The sequence below is a fragment of the Salvelinus sp. IW2-2015 genome, linkage group LG13 (genome assembly GCF_002910315.2).
Source record: "Salvelinus sp. IW2-2015 linkage group LG13, ASM291031v2, whole genome shotgun sequence".
Classification (NCBI taxonomy): domain Eukaryota; kingdom Metazoa; phylum Chordata; class Actinopteri; order Salmoniformes; family Salmonidae; genus Salvelinus; species Salvelinus sp. IW2-2015.
In genome coordinates, this window is record NC_036853.1 from 35,143,435 (window position 1) to 35,166,597 (window position 23,163).

The window sequence follows — 23,163 nt, forward strand, 5'->3', positions numbered from 1 at the left end:
ATCATCTTAAATGGTAGAGCCACTATCCAATTGCATTTCTGAAACTAGGTCAACTTGGCCACCAGAGGTCGTTCCCCTTGGTCTGTAACAAGTAAAGTGTGCCAATATTTGCATGATGCATCTTTGACTAGGCTATTGACATTTTTTTTTTACGGAAAGAAATATGTAGGAGGATTATACGTTTATATTCGTAGCTACGTTGTTAAAAAAAAGGATGGTGGTTTTGTCAAATACTGTACCTCTTTTATGCTTTCACTGACTGGTGGTGCAGTCTGCTAAGGCGGTATGCTCAAAGTTTGGAGGATGAGACGGCTGTGAGTTCATATTTCACTTGTGGCAACAACCACAACAAAAAATTGGGGGGGAATAACGCTTCACTACTCGTCATCAAGTCAAATAACGTATATTTCACAAATTAATCATTATAAAATGTACATTAAACATTGTAGGTCTACAAGTCCATGTAATGTAATATGATTATTAGGTCCTTGCAGTGTGTTTGTCTACTAGTCTGAAGAAAGATGTAGCTCCTTATTAAATTAATTCTTAATCTTAATATTCAAGGTGTTGTCTGCACTTCTCGTCTCAACACACTAACACAATAAATGTAATTCTACATTTAAGGGATTTTTTTTTTCATGTGGGTTTCTAACCTTTGCTGCAAACTGGGTCAACTATCAGGAGTTAGATTTCCTACACTGAGATATTTGACCAGTCACTCACATACGCAATCTTCTTTGATTGGGACAGAAGTTCCGTTGGAATTCTGTTAAAGGGATAGTTTGGGATTTTGCAATGAGGTCCTTTATCTACTTCCCCAGAGTCAGATGAACCTCTGGATACTATGTCTGTCTGTGTGTGCAGTTTGAAGGAAGTTGCCATTTAGCGTTTGCGCAATTGCTAACTCGTTTTGTCGCAACGACAAAGTCTAACTGTTCCTGTAAACCTCCGGTCATTGTGCTAAGCTAGTTAGCATTTTCTCGCGAAACTACCTCTAACTTCATACTAGACGCAGATACATAAAAATGGTATCCACACATTCATCTGACCCTGGGTAAGTAGATAAAGGGCTTCATTACCAAAGTCGTGAACTACCCCTTTAAGGACGCTTTTATGAAAAAGTGTTGGATCATGTCGAACTACGTCGACAATTTGAATTGGCTGATACGGAATTTGTTACCGGACTGGACGTCATGCTGTTCAGCTGGTCATACTTAGCATAGTGGCTAATTGTGCCAGGTTTGCCTATGAGAAAAGCTAATACCGAGACATTTTAAACCAAAGGTCAAACCTCGGTTTAAGCAAAAGTTTGTGAGTATGGACCCAGGGGGTTCAGCTCGTCTGTCCCCATCTTTCATTTGATAAAATACAAATCTCACTGATATATACGAAAATAACTAGAAGAGAAGGTACAAAGACATTTATTTATTTATACATAGGTCCCTTTGCCTCCCATTGACTTACATATGGTTAATAAATAAGATATTGAGAGATTGAAAAACACATGTACTAATCATTAAAACCCCACTGGAGAGAATATCTGAAAGAAAATCGTCATATTTGTTCTGTTCCTCAAACAACTATTTTACAAGGAACGTGTAATATTTCATACAGTAGGCCTACACACCGCAAACTCATGCACATAACAAATTGACTGTAGCGTCTAGTCTGGGCTGAACCTTTCAACTCTATTCCTCTGGCAGAGACCCAAGGCTGATATGAGGGGTTGGTGCCCAACAGACTACAGTAACTATACCAAACAACACCTGCTTTGGAAAAGTTGGGTGTTTTTTTTAATGGAGAAACATAAATAAAAACAGTAATTTTAACACATTTTGGCATACAATAGCCAGGCAAGGTCTTGTTCATACTGGTCCACCTGTATGTCTGGAGGTTTATTTCTTTCTTTCGTGTATTTTCCTCAAGTTATCTGTTCCCGCCAGATAGATAAACGACTTCCTTGTCAGTAAACCAAAAATAAAAATAATTCCTTCAGTCTTTTCCATATAGTTGTAAGCTGAGTGCAAATACAAAGATGGCGACGGATGACAATATTGTTTATTTTGTATTATTTAGTAATCATTGATCTGACCAGCTCGGTGTTCATTTCATGAGACTGAATGCTGTTACAGAACTGACCCTAGATAACATCAACTGATAACCACACCCACCAGATACAAGTTTATATCAGTGCTGTATAAAAGCCACGTTTCAATGTTCACAGACTTTCAACCATGTCTCACACCCTGAATTCTTACGGTAAATAAAATACACTATGCCTTGAGAATAAACAAACTATACAATTTTTACAACAAGACCAATAGGAAAACCCTACATTCATTACTCTATAAACTGAGAAAACATGTCTCCAGATGCTGTAAAACTTTGTCAAAGGTGACACATCAGTCAAGTTCTGAAGGGAAACTATGGAATGGTCTCAATTGCATACTCCTCGCGTCGTCTCCTTCTCAAAACCCATTGGAGGAGATGGTCAGAGGAGTGGGACCTCTGGCTTTCTCATCCAATGGGGTTTGAGAAGGAGACGAAGAGAGAGGACACGAGTATGCAATTGAGATCGTCACAGAGTCTTTACGGTACTCAATGTCTGCAGATCAGGGGCATGATGGCTGCCTGGTCCTTTTGGAGAGTGGTGAAAATTGTTATCCTTTCCTTGTCCTCTGCTGTCCCTCACTCCCAGGGAGCCAGAGAGAGAGAGAGGGGGGGAGGGAGTGAAGATCCATTCGTCTGGCAGCAGGCTTGCCCTTAGTTTGTCCGAAGTTGGTAATCTGCCAAAAGAGGGAGATGTAACAGTAATACATTAACACTGTTCTATGCATCATCACTTTGCCCCTGTACTGTGGCTGATCACATTAACGTTCAAATTAGCGCTGTTAGCATCTAAACCCACAAAACTGGAGCTCGGCGTGACTGTGGCTTCTGCCGAGTCCCCAACAACCGGATGTTCAGGTTTTCAGGGGGAAATGAAAAGAAAGCCTTTGAGATGACTTCCGCTTTTGAATGTGAACAAGCCGACATCTCTTAACTCCTCCAAATTTACTGGATTGGTTGAACAGTCAGAATAGAACCTCCCCCTACATAAAAAATAAAAAAATCTCGTCAAAACCAGTATGTAGGGGATCTAGTTTCATGCGTTTGCTATGTTAGGTTAGAGTGACAGTGATCACATTGGGGTCAGTGGAGCATTTATAAATGGCATTACAATAACCGCTTAGAACTCGCTTATGAATAAGTCAACACTGGCAGTGTAAGGTATCGGAGTGTGGTGCGCCTCTCTCCCTCTCTCTTTATCCCCCTCTCTATCTATCTCTTTATCCCCCCCTCTCTCTCCCTTCCTCTCACTCGCTCTCCATCTCTCTCTTTCTCTGCCTCCATCCCTCTCTCTCTCTACCTCTGCTGATTACAGTGGAAAGGTGATAGTCACCTTGGCATGCAGAGCCAAGTGACACGGAGAACCTAATGGCACCAAGGCATAATTCAGATCCCCCATGCCCCAGCTTTATAAGGAGAGAGGTAATGGATATGAAAGCTGGGTTCACTACTGGGCCGTATTGTGCTGAGATAAGGAGTGTGTTTGTGTGTGTGTGTCTCACCTCCACTCTGTGTTATGTAGCGTACCCATGGTAACGCCTGATAGCCGCTCTTCTCAATGATCTTAAGATAGCGTACCTGAGGAGGAGCAAAGAACAGTTACAAAAACAACAGACACACACACACCACACATACTGGTGAGTCTGCTCCTTCCAACCTGTATGCATTATTCAATGAAACTCATGTGTTGCTCTACGAGGGTTCACGTTAACAGAGATAAATGGGTTCTGTTAACTTACCTGGATACCAGATACAGTGAAATAGGGGATCTCAAAGTTGACAGTGATGGGCCTCTTCCCCTCCAACTCATCACTCTCCACACTAGGCAGCCCAAAGTGAGCCCTCATCATGTACTCCTTGCCTCCCTACACAAAACACACACACACTTTTATTGGGAAATCTGTGGCATTTCTCTCCTGTAGGTTTCTTTGTAACATACCTGATCTTATCAAAACAAAACTAGCTAGACTATGCATTCCTATACTTGTAAAACTCTCCTCACACCTGCACTGGTGCAGGATACATCAGCAGTTCGCAGGACTGCCTTGTCCAATCAAGGTAAAGTAAACAACTACAGAGGTGACTTGAATGTCGTTGGTCACACATCAAACCCATTCCCCTACCACACACACACACATCACTATAACACCACTACACAGTTATTAAAACTGTCCATGCGGCTCTGTTGTTTTTCGAAGCCAGGAAGGATGTGGGTTTACAGCAGCAGAGAGAGTTGACAGTCATGCTGAATGTAATGTTAATAGTCAGGCCATGGGGTTGAGTGCAGAATCCTTATCGGTCTTTATCAATATGAAGTGTTGAGGCGTTTATATTTCCTCTAAAGCCGTTATCAGTCATTACTTGGCTAACCTCCCCTGGGTTCGTCTGGTGGAAGTGTAAAAACATGCTATCTATAAATGTGCTGCTTCCTGTGAGGATACTGTGTGTACTGCCTTCCGAGAATGGTAGGACAAGACTCTATTTTTACTATTTAGTTACCATTCAGTCGATAATTACACACAGGGATGTCCCACCTCAAAAAGCTCACGACAGAAAATAATGTTAGTGTTCCTGCATCATTATTTTGTTGAAATATAATTTGATCTCTGAGAAATGATGTTTAATTGATTGCATCCAAATTGGCCATTTTTAATTTATAGGATTCATATAATATTTAATAAATATAGTACCTAACAGTCGATTTGGACAACACTTTTTTGATTAACAATGAGTTAGACATGAGGAATCCAAAGGAATGGTCAATAGCCCCCCACGGACACCCTACAACCTACGTCAATCCCACCCCAACAACGATTAGATAGTATCAGTTCGCTGTGTCTGACAGTAGTACGGAGCTGCGGCTCTGAGTATTGTTTCTTCATCCTATGTAATGTATTCCCAGTGAAATTTGTGACGTTTTTTTAATTATCCTCTTTTCATTGAAGTTGTTCGTTCGGTTTATGTCCCATCCTAAACTCTGTTATTACCAGAATGTTAAAGGGATAGTTCACCCAATTTACAAAATGACATTGGTTTCCTTACCCTTTAAGCAGTCTATTGACAAGGTATGAAAGTAACCCATGCTTTGGTTTTGTTGGCCACTGTTTCAAATGCTAACTTTTTAGCTTTTGTGGCACAAATCCAATGCAAGTCAATGGTACCTATATCAGTAATTTCATGCTTCATGTTTAAATCATACTAAAGTATCTAAAAAATAAGTCAATGATGTTACTCATAGATTATTTGGATATGAGGTGTGAAAATGCTAATATAGGTACCATTAACTTGCATTGGATTTGTGTCACGAATACATACTTAGCATTTGAAACAGTGGCCAGGTAAACATAAACCAAAGCATGGGTTGCTGTTATACTTTGTCCATAGAGGAAACCAATATGTCATTTTGTAATTTAAGCGAACTATCCCTTTAACGTTAATAGCAGGAACAGCACCATCTAGTGGTCAGAATCTGGTATTATCAGGATGTAGGATGGGACATAAACCTAACAACTTCAATGACTTATTTCTATGAACTGGGAGAAAAACTAAAAACATACCAAATTCACTGAGAATACATTACATAGGATGAAGAAACAATAGTCCAAGCCGCAGCTCCATACAACGTGTCAGACACAGTATCAGTTCTCCATCTACTCGTTGTTGGGTAGGGATTGGCGTGGGTGGGACTTTTAATCATTTCTTTGGATTCCTCATTTAATTTTTTTAAAGTTTGGTCCAATCGACTGTAAGGTAATATATTATATGAATCCAATAAATGAAAATGGCCAATTTGAGTGCAATCAATTCTTAATTTCTCAGATCAAATTATATTTCAACAAAATAATGCTAATCGTATCTGTTTCTAACTAGAGAAACTATTTCAGAACAATCGGAGATGGTGGGTGTGATGGCTTCCTGGAAGGACATGGAATGACCCCATAGTATGGTAATGAAGAGTACAACTGTTGTATAGCCCTTGTGTTACTTTTGGGTGAGCATGGCTTGAACAAATAGCATCTAAAAACACATGGTGACTGTTACAATATCTATGATAATACCAGAGGATGCACTAACAGGAATGCATCGACTGCCATCTGCAATAGGTTATTAGCATAGTAATGTTTAGTTTATCTCATGACGCTAGCTGTGTAGGCTACTTACAGGGAAGGACTTGATGTTCCACTGCACCACGCTCTTCTCGGGAAGATACTTGCAGCTGCCTGTGCTCGTCTTGAATTTAGGCGAGTCGGCGTCGCTGGGCACGGGTACCATGATGGCTACGTTGTTGGCAGTGGAGCGGCTCTTAAACTGACTCTTGGCCTGCAGGGTGGAGGTGAAAAGGTAAGGGTCACAGGGTTACCGACAAGGACGTGCAGTGACATAAAGAGGGGGAGGGGGGCAATTTATGGGGTATAACCCGCTTTTACAATACAGCGATGATGACACAGTCATGAGGAAAGAAACACAGTCATGGACATGGAACGGAGGCTATTGTATGAAGAATTTCCTGTTCAATTATTAACTTGCTAAGAGTTTAAGGGTGAGGAAACAGTCCCAACCCAAAGGTTTTCGCACATTGAAGCAAAAAATGGAAACAACATGGATCTGCGTCTATGTACTTAAGAGTCTGGGTCTATGTACTTAAGAGTCTGGGTCTATGTACTTAAGAGTCTGGGTCTATGTACTTAAGAGTCTGGGTCTATGTACTTAAGAGTCTGGGTCTATGTACTTAAGAGAGGTCAGTGTTGGAGCTACTGGTGAAACACAGTAGATGTTGACAGTTTGACAGTGAATGATGGTGGACATCCTTTACCTTAACCTTGATCTCAACTCGGCTGTGGGAGAACTTCTCAATCACACTCTCGATCCATATAAGAGGCTTCACCTGTCATGGAAAGGCCAGGAGGAGAGGAGAGGAGAAGAGAGAGAGAGAGGGTCATCAGGTTAACACTGGGCAAGGGAGGGGTGTGTGTGTGTGCATGTGTGTGCGCGTGTGTCACTGACCGTGGTGTTGAGGCGGTAGGACATGAGCTCACTCTCTCCGTCCGGGGGGATGAAGGAGATGGTTCGATCGTTCTCGAAGCGAGACAGACGGACACACTGATGGAACTGGACATCCTCCAGCTCTACCGTCTTACTCTTCTCTCCTGATCCGACACACAGGCAAGGAGGGGGATATTGTATGCTATGTCCTAATAACAGTCAACTCCTGAGAAGTGCAAAATCTCAATAGCAGCCCATAGCAGTTCACCAGTTAAAATACTGTACATTCCTGTACACCTTATTTGCCTCGGATACTAACTTTAAAAAAAGGCTAATTCTCCTGTATGTTCCACTGTCATCCTTCCTGGTCTGAAAACCCACAGTGACACTGTACACACACCACTGTTTCTTCTTCATAAGTACTTTATAAAGAGTTCCATCGATCAGCTCTTACAAGAGAAAGCTTCGGGAGACCACTCTCTTCAGTAGTGTGCTAGAAAACAATGTCATGGCAATGTGGATGTGTACCGTAGTGAGAAAGCCTAATGTTCTTGTTGTTTTCCCAGAGTAAATGGTCCAGCAGAGCTGCTATTAAAAGCTCTTATAATGAATCAGGGCCACTGGGCTTTCTCTTAAATCCCCCCATGAACCTGGAAAGAATAACCCTGTCCATACAGCAATGGCTGAATATAAATGGACAGCCATCGACGGATGCACGTGACACCCTTCATTCCTATGTGAAGACTCAACAGTGCACTGGAGCCAAATTAAGTCGGTTAAGAGGCGTCGTATGGATGCAGAGAGCTAGAACACAGAGTCTAGTCTTTGGAGAGACCTGTTTAGACAGCTCAAATCCCAGCAGGTAAGCCCTTTGGAGGACTGGTCCACGACACAGGTATGATGTCCCATGTTGCATCATCACTGGGTAACTGTGGAAAGGTGAAAAAGGAGGCACAGTCCTTTATGTTTGGGCTCTAAGGGGGTGTACACAGTCCCCTGAGGTTCACCCGAAAGGCTGTGTCATCTCCCTAACGAGGCAACATAACACTCATGTATCCATATCAGATAGGAATCCTGCGTTTGATTTGTTTTCCCAATTTGAACTGTTCCAGCTCTCATATCTCATGTCTCATCTCTCAAAATCTACTTAAAATCTCTCCCTGTACGCATGTGTCTTGATTTCCCTGCAAGTTTCATCTGTATGATTTCCTCATACCCAGATGTGACTGTCCTCACTCTCCCATCTCTTCCACAAACTGTATGTAGTAACAGGCTCTGACCAGAAGAAGGTGTTGTTTAACCCATGTCTGTTCACGCGTAGAAAGCCAGTCACAACAGTAAGCGTGACTTCACCTTGAAAGAAATGCTTATTAGTAATCAAACACATGAGCATTTGTGGTTGAAAGTTACTTTAGGATTGCAGTGGGGTGTCTCTTGAAAGGCATCCGTGCGTATGACGTGCACAGACACAGATCAGTAAACATACAAATAAGAAAGATATTAAAGTGTGTGCCTCCTCCTCTGATTATGGTACAATAGGGTGAGTGCAGAAGCCCATTTTAAATTCTCATGTTTATCTATTCATTATTTGTCGGAGTAGTTTTCCTTTTCTGTTCCAGACATCCCACTTCACTTCCAGTCCGTGGGCAGCATGCACATGTGAGGAGCCGTCCAGGGGGCATCTTTCATCTGCCAACAGCAGCAGTAGCCTCGGGGAGGGATTAGCAATGGGGCTAGACCAAGAAAGAGTAATCCACCAGACGCCCCACAACCAGGGCACATGAGGGGTGAGACCAGGGACTGGGGCGGTGAAGGTGGGGGGTGTAGGTAGGGATGGGGAGCAGTGAAGTGATGGGAGCAGGGATGGGGAGAGGAGGCAGGGGGAAAGGGGGTGAGTTGGGCAGGATTGGAAGCACACAGCTTTTGAAGGGGGAGGATTTGACCATGGGAGTGGAAGATAATTGTCCCTCTTACCTATATTATGACCATCGCTCTCCAAGGCTGAAGAGTCAAATTATTTGGGTTTGGTATAATAGTCTTTACCTATTGGTGTCTGTTTACATACTTGTAGGATTGTGTTTGTACAGTTTGTGTACTTGTGTGAGTGTGTTGTGTGTGTGTGTGCGCACTGTAATGGAAAACAGTCATTTATATGGTATTTTGGGGTATTATCAACAGTAAAATACTGTGAAATGTTTTACAGCAGCATACTATACATTATGGTGCATTGTGGGAATATTTTGTGGGCGGGTAAAGAATTGCTGTATTTGGAATGATACTGTAATTCCATCCCACAAAATACAGTACCGTACCATATTTTTTGAGCTCCAAAAACCTTTTGACCACTAGTGGGTGCATGGTATTGTTGTTTCTGGGTCATTAAAATGCAGTATTTTGATGCGTGCCTTATAAGAGGCTACATTTGTTGCACGTGTTAGTGAGAGTACCAATTTCAACTAGTATGTGGTTGTAATGCCCCATCAATTTAAAATGTATGGGGGACAGATTGGAGTGTCAGCAAGTCTTAAACCTTAAATGTTTGAGCATTTTGCCATGTCCTTTTGGTCTGGTTTGCCCTGTAGTAGCTGCCAGTTTGGAAGCCTTTGTTAACCTGCCCTGTAGAAGTGCAGGTGATATAAAACACATTACCCAGCAGCCAACCTGTTTGCACCAATTCAATGTAAAAGTAAAATACTGTGAAATACAAACACCATATCCCCTCAATGAATTTCATTCATCCATCCATCCATTCATTACGAATATAGTAGTAGTTTCTTTAGTATAATACAGCCAATTCTATAGTATTGTAGTGTGTGTCATTAATTAAACAGTACTTGATTTGATACCATATTTATATTACAGTATGTGTACTGTAATAAGAAATACAGGAACTAACTTGCCTCTTCGCTGCCTGCAAATTACTGTCAAAATCATGGCAACACCTTACTGTGTGTGTGTGTGTGTGTGTGTGTGTATATTATACTGCATGTGTTTTTACTCACTTCCTGTGATCTCGAAGAGCACTTTGTCGTTGAGGCCCAGTCTGAGCTCTGGCATTCCAGACAGAACCACTTTGAGCTTGATGCTGCCCATGATCTCACTACGCAGGACACTGCCGGTCGCACTTACCTTGCACAGGGAGACAGACAGACAGACACAGTTACATTAAAGGGAAGCTGAAGTCAAAAAAATAATACTTCTCTGGTTGAAAAAGGCCTATGTTGCATCGATATTAGTCAGAAACGTTGATTCAAGTGTACAAATTTACTACAAAGTGTAATAGCATAATTTTTCATAAAGTCAGTATTTTCCCAAAACAGAGATTTGTGAGATTTCCTAGATACAGTGGATATTTGAGGGTTGGGTTTTGATTTCAATAATGCCCACTAACACAGCATGGTAACGCCTAGGGAGAATTGTCATGCACGGAGAAACATCTGCGCTGATTGTGCTCTATCCAATCGTTTACATAAAAGATAACACATTGCCAATGTTATGTTGAAAGAACACTTGGCCCCTAAGCCCTTTATGGAGTGACCACTTGCTGATGTGGCCACTTGCTACTAGCTAGCTTCATTGACAAAGAGATGGAACTTGCTGATGAGGTTGTGGATGCAGCAGCAGCTGACTCGATACTGCCTACCTAGTTTTCATGCAAATATTTTAACTTGAGAAATACTGCACCAAACACCTTTGCCTGATGTAAAATTGTGCAACTAAGACCTCCTCGGCAAAAACGTTCAAATTAATTAGAGATTTGTTCATTTATCTTCGAATAATTCGGACTATTTTGAGGGAGAAATGTTGCTACCGTGACTCAAGAGGGACAAACAACAATAACTCCCCAGGGTACAATATAGCAAACATAACACACCACCAAGATGCAAGTCTCGCTTTTTCTTAATGCGAAGCAGAAAAACCCAGGCGGAATCGGTGAGTTCAGCCCCCATTTAAATAGGGAGAGACTACAGCAGGACATTTACAGTTGAGATAGTCTTGTGTTACCACACTCGCAGTGCGAAGTCTCCTTCATCACAAAGGAACCAAAGAAATCAGGAAACCCTGGATTTCAGTAAAGAAATGACAAAATGAGTTTTTAGAAAGGATGAGAGCGGTATGGAAAAGATTGACCTAGAGACTGAAGATGAAAAAGTGTATTGTCACAAAAAGGGAACTCTGAGGAAAGCCAGCTATCTAGTTAAATGACAATGTAACATGAGAGGCCCATCAGATTTGCTCTTCCTTACAATCAGTCAGTTATTAGTCTCTGTCTCTGACCCCTGGGATACATAAAATGGGCTCAAGGGGCTGGTTACGTGTCAGACCAAAGGGCCGTGGGTATCCTGGTGTAACACTGTTACATCAATCCTCCGGTTTCTGTGGTAAGGAAATCTGAAATAATTTCCTCCCACTTCTGACAATACATTTTGGGGCTCCCGAGTGGCACAGCGGTCTAAGGTACTGCATCTCAGTGCTAGATGCATCACTACAGACCCTGATTCGATCCCGGGCTGTATCACAACCGGCCGTGATCGGGAGTCCCATAGGGCTGCGCACAATTGGCCCAGCGTCGTCCGGGTTAGGGGAGGGTAGGCTGTAATTGTACAATAAGAATTTGTTCTTAACTGACTGGTCTAGTCAAATAAAGGTAAAAAAAAAGAAAATTCAAGGAAGTTGGAGAATGGTGTCTGGAAGCTTCTCTGACACAATGCTGATTAATACTGTAAACCTGACCTGGTTTCTTAGTCTGCACACTACAGATGATTATCAAATCTTTAAATATATACAGTAGAAGTCAGAAGTTTACATACAACTTAGCCAAATACGTTTAAACTCAGTTTTTCACAATTCCGGACATTTAATCCTAGTAAAATTCCCTGTCTTAGGTCAGCTAGGATCACCACTTTATTTTAAGAATGTGAAATGTCAGAATAATAATAGAGTGATTTATTTCAGCTTTTATTTATTTCATCACATTCCCAGTGGGTCAGAAGTTTACATACACTCAATTAGTATTTGGTAACATTGCCTTTAAATTGTTTAACTTGGGTCAAATGTTTCTGGTAGCCTTCCACAAGCTTCCCACAATAAGTTGGGTGAATTTTGGCCAATTCCTCCAAACAGAGCTGGTGTAACTGAGTCAGGTTTGTAGGCCTCCTTGCTCGCGCATGCTTTTTCAGTTCTGCCCGCACATTTTCTGTAGGATTGAGGTCAGGGCTTTGTGATGGCCACTCCAATACCTTGGCTTTGTTGTCCTTAAGCCATTTTGTCTCAACTTTGGAAGTATGCTTGGGGTCATTGTCCATTTGGAAGACCCATTTGCGACCAAGCTTTAACTTCCTGACTGATGTCTTGAGATGTTGCTTCAATATATCCACATAATTTTCCTACCTCATGATGCCATCTATTTTGTGAAGTGCACATGTCCCTCCTGCAGCAAAGCACCCTCACAACATGATGCTGCCACCCCCGTGCTTCATGGTTGGAATGGTGTTCTTCGGCTTGCAAGCCTCCCCCTTTTTCCTCCAAACATAACAATGGTCATTATGGCCAAACAGTTCTATTTTTGTTTCATCAGACCAGAGGACATTTCTCCAAAAAGTACGATCTTTGTCCCCATGAGCAGTTGCAAACCGTAGTCTGGGTTTTTATGGCGGTTTAGGAGCAGTGGCTTCTTTCTTGCTGAGCAGCCTTTCGGGTTATGTCGATATAGGACTCGTTTTACTGTGGATATAGATACTTTTGTACCCGTTTCCTCCAGCATCCTCACATGGTCCTTTGCTGTTGTTCTGGGATTGATTTGCACTTTTCACACCAAAGTACGTTCATCTTTAGGAGACCGAACGCGTCTCCTTCCTGAGCGTTATGACGGCTGCATGGTCCCACGGTGTTTATACTTGTGTACTATTGTTTGTACAGATGAACGTGGTACCTTCAGGCATTTGGAAATTTCTCCCAAGGATGAACCAGACTTTTTTTTTGAGGTCTTGGCTGATTTCTTTTGATTTTCCCATGATGTCAAGCAAAGAGGCACTGAGTTGGAAGGTAGGCCTTGAAATACATCCACAGGTACACCTCCAATTGACTCAGATGATGTCAATTAGCCTATCAGAAGCTTCTAAAGCCATGACATCATTTTCTGGAATTTTCCAAGCAGGTTTAAAGGCACAGGCAACTTAAACTTCTAAACCACTGGAATTGTGATACAGTGAATTAGAAGTGAAATAATCTGTCTGTAAAGAATTGTTGGAAAAATGACTTGTGTCATGCACAAAGTATATGTCCTAACCGACTTGCCAAAACTATAGTTTGTTGACAAGAAATTTGTGGAGTGGTTGAAAAACTCGTTTTAATGACTCCAACCTAAGTGTATGTAAACTTCCGACTTCAACTGTATATCAGACTATTAGGAATCTAATTTGAACAAAAATGGATCTACCCTGGAAACCATATTTGAGGAATTTGTTCCACCAATTCCGCTCCAGTCATTACCATGAGCCCGTTCTCCCCAATTAAGATGCCACCAACCTCCTGTGCAGCACACCTGGAGTTCAAAAAAAGGCACGTGAAAGACTCTGAGAGCATAAGGAAAAAGATGCTGTGGTCTGATACAATTTTCTTTTTACTGAATGCAAAGGACAATGTAGAATATAACCAGGCACAGCTTCAGAACAAGAATGTGAAACTCATTGAGTGGCCCAGCCAAAGCCCAGACTTGAATCCCATTGAAAATCTGTGGAAAGACTTGAAGATTGCTGTTCCCCGCCTCTTCCCATCTAACTTAACTGAGCTTCAGAAAATCTGGAAGGAAAAATGTGAGAAAATCCCCAAATCCAGTTGCGCAAAGCTGATACAGACGACTCAAAGCTGTAATCGCCGACAAAGGTGCTTCTACAAAGTATTGACTCAGGGGTGTGAATACTTTTGTAAATTAGATATTTCTGTATTTCATTTTCAATAAATGTGCAAACATTTCTAAAAACATGCTTTCACTTTGTCATTATGGGGTCTTGTGTGTCGAATGGGTTTCTAAAAATATATATTTAATCCATTTTGAATTCAGGCTGTAACACAACAAAATGTGTAATGAGTCAAGGGGTATGCATACTTTCTGAAGGCACTGTAGTAGGTGTATATACAGTAAAGCATAGTAAAACTATATACAATAAAGCTGAGGTGTATTTTTGTCTCCGCTCATACAGGGGTAATAATGGCTTTTTATCAGGGGGGTGGTGGCTAATTCCTGCGGGCGGCTATGGGAAAACCTGGGACTATTTTAGACCTCATAGTCCCTGTTACCCTAGAGCAGTTTCTCCCAACCCTAGTCTTCGAGTACTGCCAAAAGTACACATTTTTATTGTAACCCTGGACAAGCACACATGATTCAACTTGTCAACTAATCATCAAGTCCTCGATGAGTTGAATATGTCTTTGTCCAGGGCTACGACGAAAATGTGTACTGTTGGGGGGAAACAGTGCCCTTAGAGACACCACATTATTAAACAGATACAATAGTCACAGACTGAAATCATAGTGCAGACCCTCACTAGCACGTTGTGGCTACTGTGTTCGTGGTATACTAGGGACCTTTTGATACTACCCATGATTAATTACAATACTTGAGGTGTTTTTACTGACATCCGAGTGAAAAGCTTCCTCACCAGCAGGTTAACGGACTCGATGACGTCCATGAACACCTCGTTCTTCCTGTACTTGATGCCCTCTGACCTCCAGGACACTGCATTGGTGACGGTGGCGGGGGGGCGAGGGGCGCCCACATCCAGTTTGTGACCCTGCTGGGTGATGTACCTGCAGAGAGAGGGGTTGGTGGGAGAGGGGAGAGGGGGGAGGCGAGAGGACAGATACCATGTAAGCTTATTTAGAGGGGGAAAATGCTGTCGTCGGTACCTCACTTTCCAACTAAGGTTCGAGAACAGAGGAGAAAGCAGAATATGAAAAATATTGAAGTAGAATCCAAGAACGTGAGGATCACTACAAAGATGTTTGTTTTCTAGGTGATATCAATCTTTCTATATATATATTCATGATTAATGAGCTTATGATAAGACCCCAGAATAGAAAGTTAATTATATTAAACCTCACTGGATTAGATAGATTAATGAAAGGATTCGTCTTGGGTTGTGAGCAGGTTAGTCATGGGTGTAATTGGAACAAGGGGGTTTACATTGTGATTCTATTGTGATTGTAACCAAAAGACTAAAACGGCACTAAACTAAAACTCTAAGGCTCAAATCATCCTGGAGTGCATTTTGTGAGCTCATTTAAAGGTGCAATCTGCAATAGTTAAAAACGTTTAATAGTTTATTCCGTAGGTGGAACACCTGCCCGCTGCCTCTACCTCTCACTGACAAACAACCAGGGTGACAGACAGCAACACCATCTACTTCCTCAAATACACACACACAGTCCTGCCACCCGACCTGTAATCCCACCAGATAGATCTCTCCTCTGCCTGCATCTCTCCCAGCGGTAATGACAGACTGATCCAATCTCAACCATAGATCCTTCTGATGCCTGCAGACTTTCTCTCCTCCACTACCCTTCCCTGGGCTCCTCTGAGAATCCCCTTATTGCTCAGCTTGAAAGAGGCTAGCGTGGTTCAAAATGTGTCTGCACATTGCAAAGGCACCGAAATCCGCCCCCCAAAATTGCCCCAAAAATTACGTTACACTGGTTTGAATTCACCATGGTGACTTAATATAGTGTTTATTGGTAATCCCACGTGATACAGGGAGATCATCTCATCTCAATACCTCATCTTGACTCAAGGAGAGTGGAAAGAGATGAAAGTCAAGTTGGAGACAATTGGGCTTGTTTGGTGTGTTGGTTTTGGTCCTGATTCTCCCCAGAAATGCTAATGATGTATCCAACAAGAGCATCTGAGTTGGCGGGAAAATCGACAGTCATACTACGAAACAACACACACAAACACACTCCTTCTCTTTCACATACACACAGGGGAAGACAATTGGAATGGTAGCCAGGCCAGGGCCCGGCTTTCTCAAAAGCATTTTAAGGATACATTTATCATTAGATCCTTCGTAAGACCATCTTTACATTTCTGAGCCGTTTCCCAAAATTGTCTTTATTAGTGTTGCACTTGAAAGCGATCGTAATCTAAACGCTCGTAATCTAAATACCACTCAGTAGAACAGATAAATGCGTTGTCAGATCACTGTTTGCCCTCTGCCCCTCCCGCGTCACTTTACACACGGAAAATCTCCGCTAAACATAGAATGAAGATGTTTATTTGTCTCTGTGACCTCCAAAAACATCGTAGTTTAATATAAATAGCCTAAAAAGTTTGCAGTGATTCAGAGGGGTTGGGTTTAAATGCGGAAGACACATTTCAGTTGAAGGCATTCAGTTGTACAACTGACTAGGTATCCCCCTTTCCCTTTCCCAATGTAATAAACAAGCGAAGCAAGGATATAAAAATGAAAACCGAGATAACCTAATTATATGAGTGCTAGATTAGACTACATATTGACATCACTTTCATGTAAGTGCAATCGATAGATAACTAGTATTAGGTCATTAGGCTACAGCTGGGCTACATTATCTGAAAGCTCAAGCATTTCACTGTAGCCGAACCAATAACTTAAAGGTTATCATCATGTCCTATTTGTAGGGCACGTTGATATTTTCTAAATAGCGAACGAGGCAATGAGCGACTTTGACTTTGGCTTTATTCATTCTTGCTCACAGTTTACACAAACTGAAGAAATGCAGAATTTAGCCTACATAATCAAACATTGCGTACAAAATATTCCGAAAAAAAACCCACTAGCCTTTATTGTCGGGAATAATTTCAGCAAGGGACAGCTCCTGCAACAGCACAGTTCAATTCCACGTTGTAATGAGTGCGTCGTTAAAACAGTCATAAACCTAAATTCCATCGCAATCGGGAAATTGCGCCCAGGTGGGCAGTATTTTAGGGTAAAAGGGCGTGGGGGGTTGTTGTAGAAGCGCCCGGTTGGGGGGAGATGGAAAAAGAGGAGAGGCAGGGGAGGATGGAGGAGCGTCGGGATGAGGTGGAGGGGCTCCTTGGCGATACGAAGAGCAGAGCTGAGCTCGTCTGTCTGGGTGTCGAGTGGAGCCAGCTGACAGTGGCATTGTGTATGTGTCAATGGGAGACAGGCTAGCGATTATCAGCCCTATTCAGGCCCACATTCACAGACAACACAGACAACACACTGATAAAGACCTCATCAAAGCTCAGGGCAAAAACACATCTTCATACGTCCACATCAGACAGTCACCATATTATCAAAGTAAACCATCTGTTTGAGCAATTATAAAAATACAAAATTATATTATATGATGTTACAAACAGGCTTTCAATTAAAGTGTAAGACTAATTACAAACAGGTAATTAAGCAGACAAAATAGGCAGATTGCCATGGTAGTCTGGACTTTTGCCAGAATATGGCACCATTCCCAGGGGCAAGTAACAGAACAGGAAAACAAAGTCCTGTTAACGAGCTAAACCCTCTGAACCCTCTGAACCCTATAGGCTACTGTATACTGTCTGGCACTAGCCTAGATGGTAGTCTTTTATGGCAACAAACGGCAAGCCATCTAGTAGAGAGATGAGTAGACAGAGGTGTTGACTGACTCGAACTGACTCTACTCTTTAGCAGAGAAGAAAACATGAAATATAAAGTCTTATTAACATGCTAAAGCAGGGTTTCCCAAATGTTTCTGGCCCACGACCCCATTTTGATATCTGAAAATGATTGCGACCCCACCCATGTGAAAATATAATGTAATTAACAGCCAATGTTAACTTTTTTTATTTGGCACTATGTCAGTCAATTGAAAAACATTCGAACAGTATTTCTGATTGTGAGTTGAGAAGACAATTGTGTACTTTTAATGTGGGGCAGTCAATTGCAAATTAGTAATGTCTCTTGTCTCACCACCACTAATGAGATGTGGGGGAGTCAATTGCAAATTAGTAATGTCTCTTATCTCACCACCACTAATGAGATGTGTGTGCTTGATGCATGTCGCGTCGGAGATTCTCAAAATCAGGGGGCGTGGTCGACAGTGCGCACTTCATCTCTGCTGTCACATCCAATCTGGGTCGTATTTGGTTTTAATACAGACGAGAGCACTGAATCTAGTTTGACATTGATATGAGCTGGCGAAGGGTTGCCTACCATGTGTTTTATGGTGATTTCGAACCAACTGGGAACTCTGAAAAATACAAGTCAAATCATGACATCAGTGATGAAAGTCAGAGCTCTAGAAAGAGGCCCGAGTTCCCGAGTTGGAATTCCGAGTGGGATGACTGTTCAAAACTATTTTTTCCCAGTCGGAGATCATTTCTTTCAGAGTTCCCAGTTGTCTTGAACGCGTAATTAATGCTCAGAGGGAGACGGCAGAGTATTTCCTTTGAGTCAGGAACCAAGCCTCCTCCGTAGTGAACCGTAAATGCGTTGTCTGTGGCATTCGGTCACATGACAGCTTGATCAGCTGTACGATTTCATTTACCGACATGTCAACTGAGCCAGGATCACAGTCAAACGGATTGGGAAGTAGGTCAGTCCCAAAGTGCTCTTCCGAGCATTGGAGGTGAGCAGCTATCACTCACGTGGGACACACTGATGTTGTTTTCTGTTATTTTCTTTTCATTACACAGAAAGTCAACCAAGTCAGATTTTTAACATCCATTGTGAACGACAAAAGTTCCTCTCTCAATGTGAAAAATGTTTCCAACACCCCCTCAATAACCACCAAGCCTCGGTGTGAAATAGAACAGTCATGCTCTGATCCCATATCCCTACATAGTTTTGCGAAAAGGCGTGCGCGCAATGGATGTGATTTGATGTAGTTTACAATTGAAGATACCTGCTGCAGCATATCTCCGAGTTCCGTGCTCAGCTCTTTTGGCACCTTTTTCTCTCGGTTTATCATACTATGTCTCCATATGGCAGAGGGAGACACATTCATAACTAGAGTGCAGAGGCCTGCCTGCCGTCCTGTGATAGATGGAGCCTCATCTGTGCAAAAGCCCACCATTCGATCCCATATGGAATCACTTTTTTTGTCAATATAGCCACGCAGCACACTGAACATCCCTTATGTCGTTTCATGCTCAGGAATCGCGAGACAGAACAATATGTCCTCGTGCATAGCATCCCCCGACATGCATGGGCATCTCGGCCCTCACAGCTAATGTCAGTTTGAAGAGCATACGCCTGGGAGTTTGAGTCGTTCAGTCAGAGTTTCCTCTTGATTGCTAGCAAAAGCATGAATTATTCGGTTAACAGTGCTATCTGACAAAGGATTTGATGCGAGTGTCTCTGCCTCCCCACACATTCTTTTCACCATATCAATTGCAGCTGGTAATATCAAAGTCTCTGCAATAGTGCGTGGTTTCATATCCGGCCTAGCCATTCACGGTGAGAATGATTCATGTGCAACGGTCAAGTGCGGTCCTTTTCCATGATCTAAGGGCACTCTCTTTAGATTTGAATAATTTTCATTTACATTTTTATGGTTAACCACATTACAATAATTTTGAGATACAAAGACGATATTATAATACATATATATTTTTTCTTCAGGATTTTGTAAATTCTCCCACAAGCCCCATTTTCATATCAAGCGACCCCACCTGGTGTCACGACCCCTAGTTCGGGAACAGCTGAGCTAAGGCCTTTGAACCTTATACTGTAGCCTACTCAGCAATATGGTAGTCTGTTGGATGGTAGTCTGTTTTAGCATTGCCCCTGTGTTGCAGTCTAAAATGCCAAGCCTTCCAGGCCAGACTGTAGTCTTGACTGACTGTAACTGAGTCCTCTACTCACTCTTGCAGGATCTTGCTGTCTGTGGTCTGGGGAAAGCCAAAGTCCATGACCTCGTCCATCAGCTCATACACAATCACAAAGTTGTCACGGATACTCTCCTCCTCCAGCTCCTTAAAGTACTCCTTAAACACCTACAGATTTACAGACAACGTAATACAAGATCAATACAATACCATAATAGTAAGCACAGTGTATTATAGTAGGTGTTGTCAGTGAAGCACACACTCACCTGTACTATTTTGTAGAGGAAGGAGTATACCAGAGCAGCATTGGCATTCTTCTTGGTCATTGCCACCACTAAAGGACGACTGTTAAGTATGTACTAAACTGTTGAACAGAAAAAGGTACTGTGCCAATGCTGTTTTAAATCTATCAAATGGAACATTTACTATCTGCAGTTGCTACATCTATTTTTGAACTTGAACTCTTGAAGAATATAACTTAGAAATGCCTCATGAGCTTAGTTCAACTGTCGTAGCCCAACAGAACCCAACATATAAGCTTGCTTTACTCCAATGTTTGTAAACAAAGTCAATGTAAACAAACACTAGATAGCCTCAAAACATGGTTAAAACTATAATTTGATATCATGGGATGGTCAGCCCTTGCATCCAGAGCTCTGTCTACGAATTTGAGTGGTTACATTTCTCCAGCCCCAACCCTCAGCTTTTTACCAAAACAGATCAACATTTAAAAATGCACACCTGTTATTTGAAATGCATTCCAGGTGACTACCTCATGAAGCTGGTTGAGAGAATGCCAAGAGTGTGCAAAGCTGTCATCAAGGCAAAGGGTGGAACCTTTGAATAATCTAAAATATAATATATATTTAGATTTCTTTAACACTTTTTTTGTTACTACATGATTCCATATGTGTTATTTCATAGCTTTGATGTCTTCACTGTTTCTACAATGTAGAAAATAGTAAAATAAAGAAAAACCCTTGAATGAGTAGGTGTGTCCACACTTTTGACTTGTACTGTACACAGCGCGACATCATGAATCTGCATGCATGCAGTGAGGGTGTGAACTGTGAATTGTGTGATACGTCTCGTGAGCGAGACAGAAGCTGAGACAGACGGCCTGACTGGCTGAGCAGTAACAGGACTTCCTGTTTGGACAGGATACGGTAGAGGTTGCTGTGTTTGATCCACAGGAAGTGTGAAGAGCCGCTGGTCACCAGGGGCGACGTGTCTGCGTCCTCCTCCATCCTCATCATTATAGGCATGAAATGGTCGATCTCATTCATGTCCATGTTTCCCATGTAGTTACGACTTATCAACACCTACAAGGAAAACACATAACATAAAAATAGAGGGTGAAGGTTTGTAACATGTCCATGTTGCTCTTGTAGTTACGACATATCAACACCTGGCCAATTAGATAACGTGACATAAAGGGCATTGTAACACATTGATGTACATTCATTTTCTATTCAATTCAGTTCATCTTCATTTAGATAGTATATTTCAAATCAGCAGAAATTCTAAATGTTTTCCAAGGAGTCCATAATGGAAGATATGCAACAGTACAAATTGAAAAAGATCCGAAATGGAGCATATGTCCTTCCCCTCGTTCTGACGGCTCAGTGATAAGTTGTGTAACATCATAAAATTGTCTGTCGAAATGGGCAGCAGCCTCTGCCAGGAAGACCACTTAAGAAACAGTAAATAACTAGTCTGTGATCACAACACCCAATAACAGCATTGTGCAATATACACTAGAGCTGTCTCTTATACACATCTAGATGTGTATAAGAGACAGCACACACACACAGTGGCGACCCGTCTTAGTGGCAGAGCCCCACCTGTTTTGAGCCCCACATTTTAAGCCAAAAACATTATAAGTAAACAGTACCAGTCCTGTCTCTTATACACATCTAGATGTGTATAAGAGACAGCACACACACACACACACACACCCCTATGTCTTACTATACTTGTGAGCAGTGGCAGAGCCCCACCTGTTTTGAGCCCCACATTTTAAGCCAAAAACATTATAAGTAAAAAAGTGCCTGTTTTGCATGTTATTTTGGCATTAACAGGTGACACATTTCAGTTTGTAAACAATGTAAAAAATAAAATAAAAAATAAGTAATTGCGTCAATAAAGCCGTTTTTCTGCTTTCTTGAGTAAGGCAGCTTCAAAATGCAGGTGTTTCAGCCTAGCTCAGTGCTTTCTGTGGTGGTGAGGCAGCAAGCGGAAAATATGGAGCGAAGGTGTTGGTAATGTTCTCTAGTTGCACCGTGATTGGCTCAGTGTTTTGTCACTCATGGGGACACTACGTCACCGCCAAGTCTACGGGTAAAGCAAAAAAATTCAAGCCCTTTGGGTGCTGCCATAGAGTTACATTAGAAGTGCCCATCTAAGAAGGCTCAAGGTCATTGGCCACAGATAAAATGACGTCAAATCACGTTACATCTACAGTAGCTTTGATTGGACTGATCATGTCAACATCATACTTTAAAAATCTTAGCTAGCTGTCATCCTCATGAATCAAGTTGACAATCTACTGGCAAATCCTTTTTAATCCTTGTCATATAAATGAGAAATAATAAAGAGAAATGAAATAAACGTATCGGTGCTAATCGGCCATTGGACATAAACATTACACAACAAGTTGGAAATCGCAAATTCAACAATGAGTGGTTCGGAAGGAATCAGTGGCTAACTGCAAGCATTGCAAAGCAATCACTAGCCTGCTATTCAGTGGAGTGGCTGTGTGTGTTGTCCCAAGGGGATTAAGGGTCTCTTTTTCCAATAAAAAAACTATAAACATTCAACATTGGCCATGCTGTCAATGAAGCATGATTTGTGCCTCGCTCAAAACTGTATACTCAGAACTACGAAATCTGACTTCAGTGAGTTCAAGACAACTGGGAACTCGGGAAAAATTAGCTCAGACTGGGAAAATAATTTTTGAACGGTCATCCAATTCGCAATTGAAAATCCAGAAGTTGCGCCTCTTTCTAGAGCTATGACCTGAAGATCACTGACGTCATCATGATTCAACCTTGTTTTTTTCAGAGTTCCCAGTTGTCTTGAAAGCACCAAAAATCCAGAGAATGCCAGACATTGATAACAAAATTTGCCCACGAAGGACCGCCGCGCCAACTTCATGTTCAAGTGAGCACAGCACGACTAGGTGTGTCCAAAAATGTCTTGTATGCTGCTGCATAAATTACGTAATATGCCAGAGAGATATGTATGCTGTAGCTAAGAAAAGTAATACT

General features: G+C 41.9%; 1 protein-coding gene across 1 annotated transcript; it reads right to left on the minus strand.

Annotated features, from left to right (window-relative positions):
• Positions 1 to 1,405: 1,405 nt before the first annotated feature.
• On the minus strand, positions 1,406 to 21,212 carry LOC111971378 (adaptor related protein complex 1 subunit mu 3). The gene is made up of 11 exons (XM_023998129.3): positions 21,060 to 21,212; positions 20,161 to 20,228; positions 19,932 to 20,062; positions 14,754 to 14,901; positions 10,095 to 10,221; positions 7,114 to 7,256; positions 6,923 to 6,994; positions 6,271 to 6,429; positions 3,849 to 3,974; positions 3,612 to 3,687; positions 1,406 to 2,786 (listed from the first exon to the last, which is right to left on the minus strand). The coding sequence occupies exons 1-11, from the start codon at positions 21,193 to 21,195 to the stop codon at positions 2,764 to 2,766; spliced, it is 1,209 nt and encodes a 402-aa protein (XP_023853897.1). The 5' UTR covers positions 21,196 to 21,212; the 3' UTR covers positions 1,406 to 2,763.
• Positions 21,213 to 23,163: the final 1,951 nt, after the last annotated feature.

Excerpts from the sequence above, each read along its gene's own strand:
- LOC111971378 (XM_023998129.3), bottom strand. The coding sequence starts at position 21,195 with ATGGGAAACATGGACATGAATGAGATCGACCATTTCATGCCTATAATG. Across the intron at positions 20,063-20,160 it reads TCCTCTACAAAATAGTACAG|GTGTTTAAGGAGTACTTTAA; the intron begins GTGAGTGTGTGC and ends GTAAATCTGTAG. Across the intron at positions 3,975-6,270 it reads GGAACATCAAGTCCTTCCCT|GGAGGCAAGGAGTACATGAT; the intron begins GTAAGTAGCCTA and ends TGTTTTGTGTAG.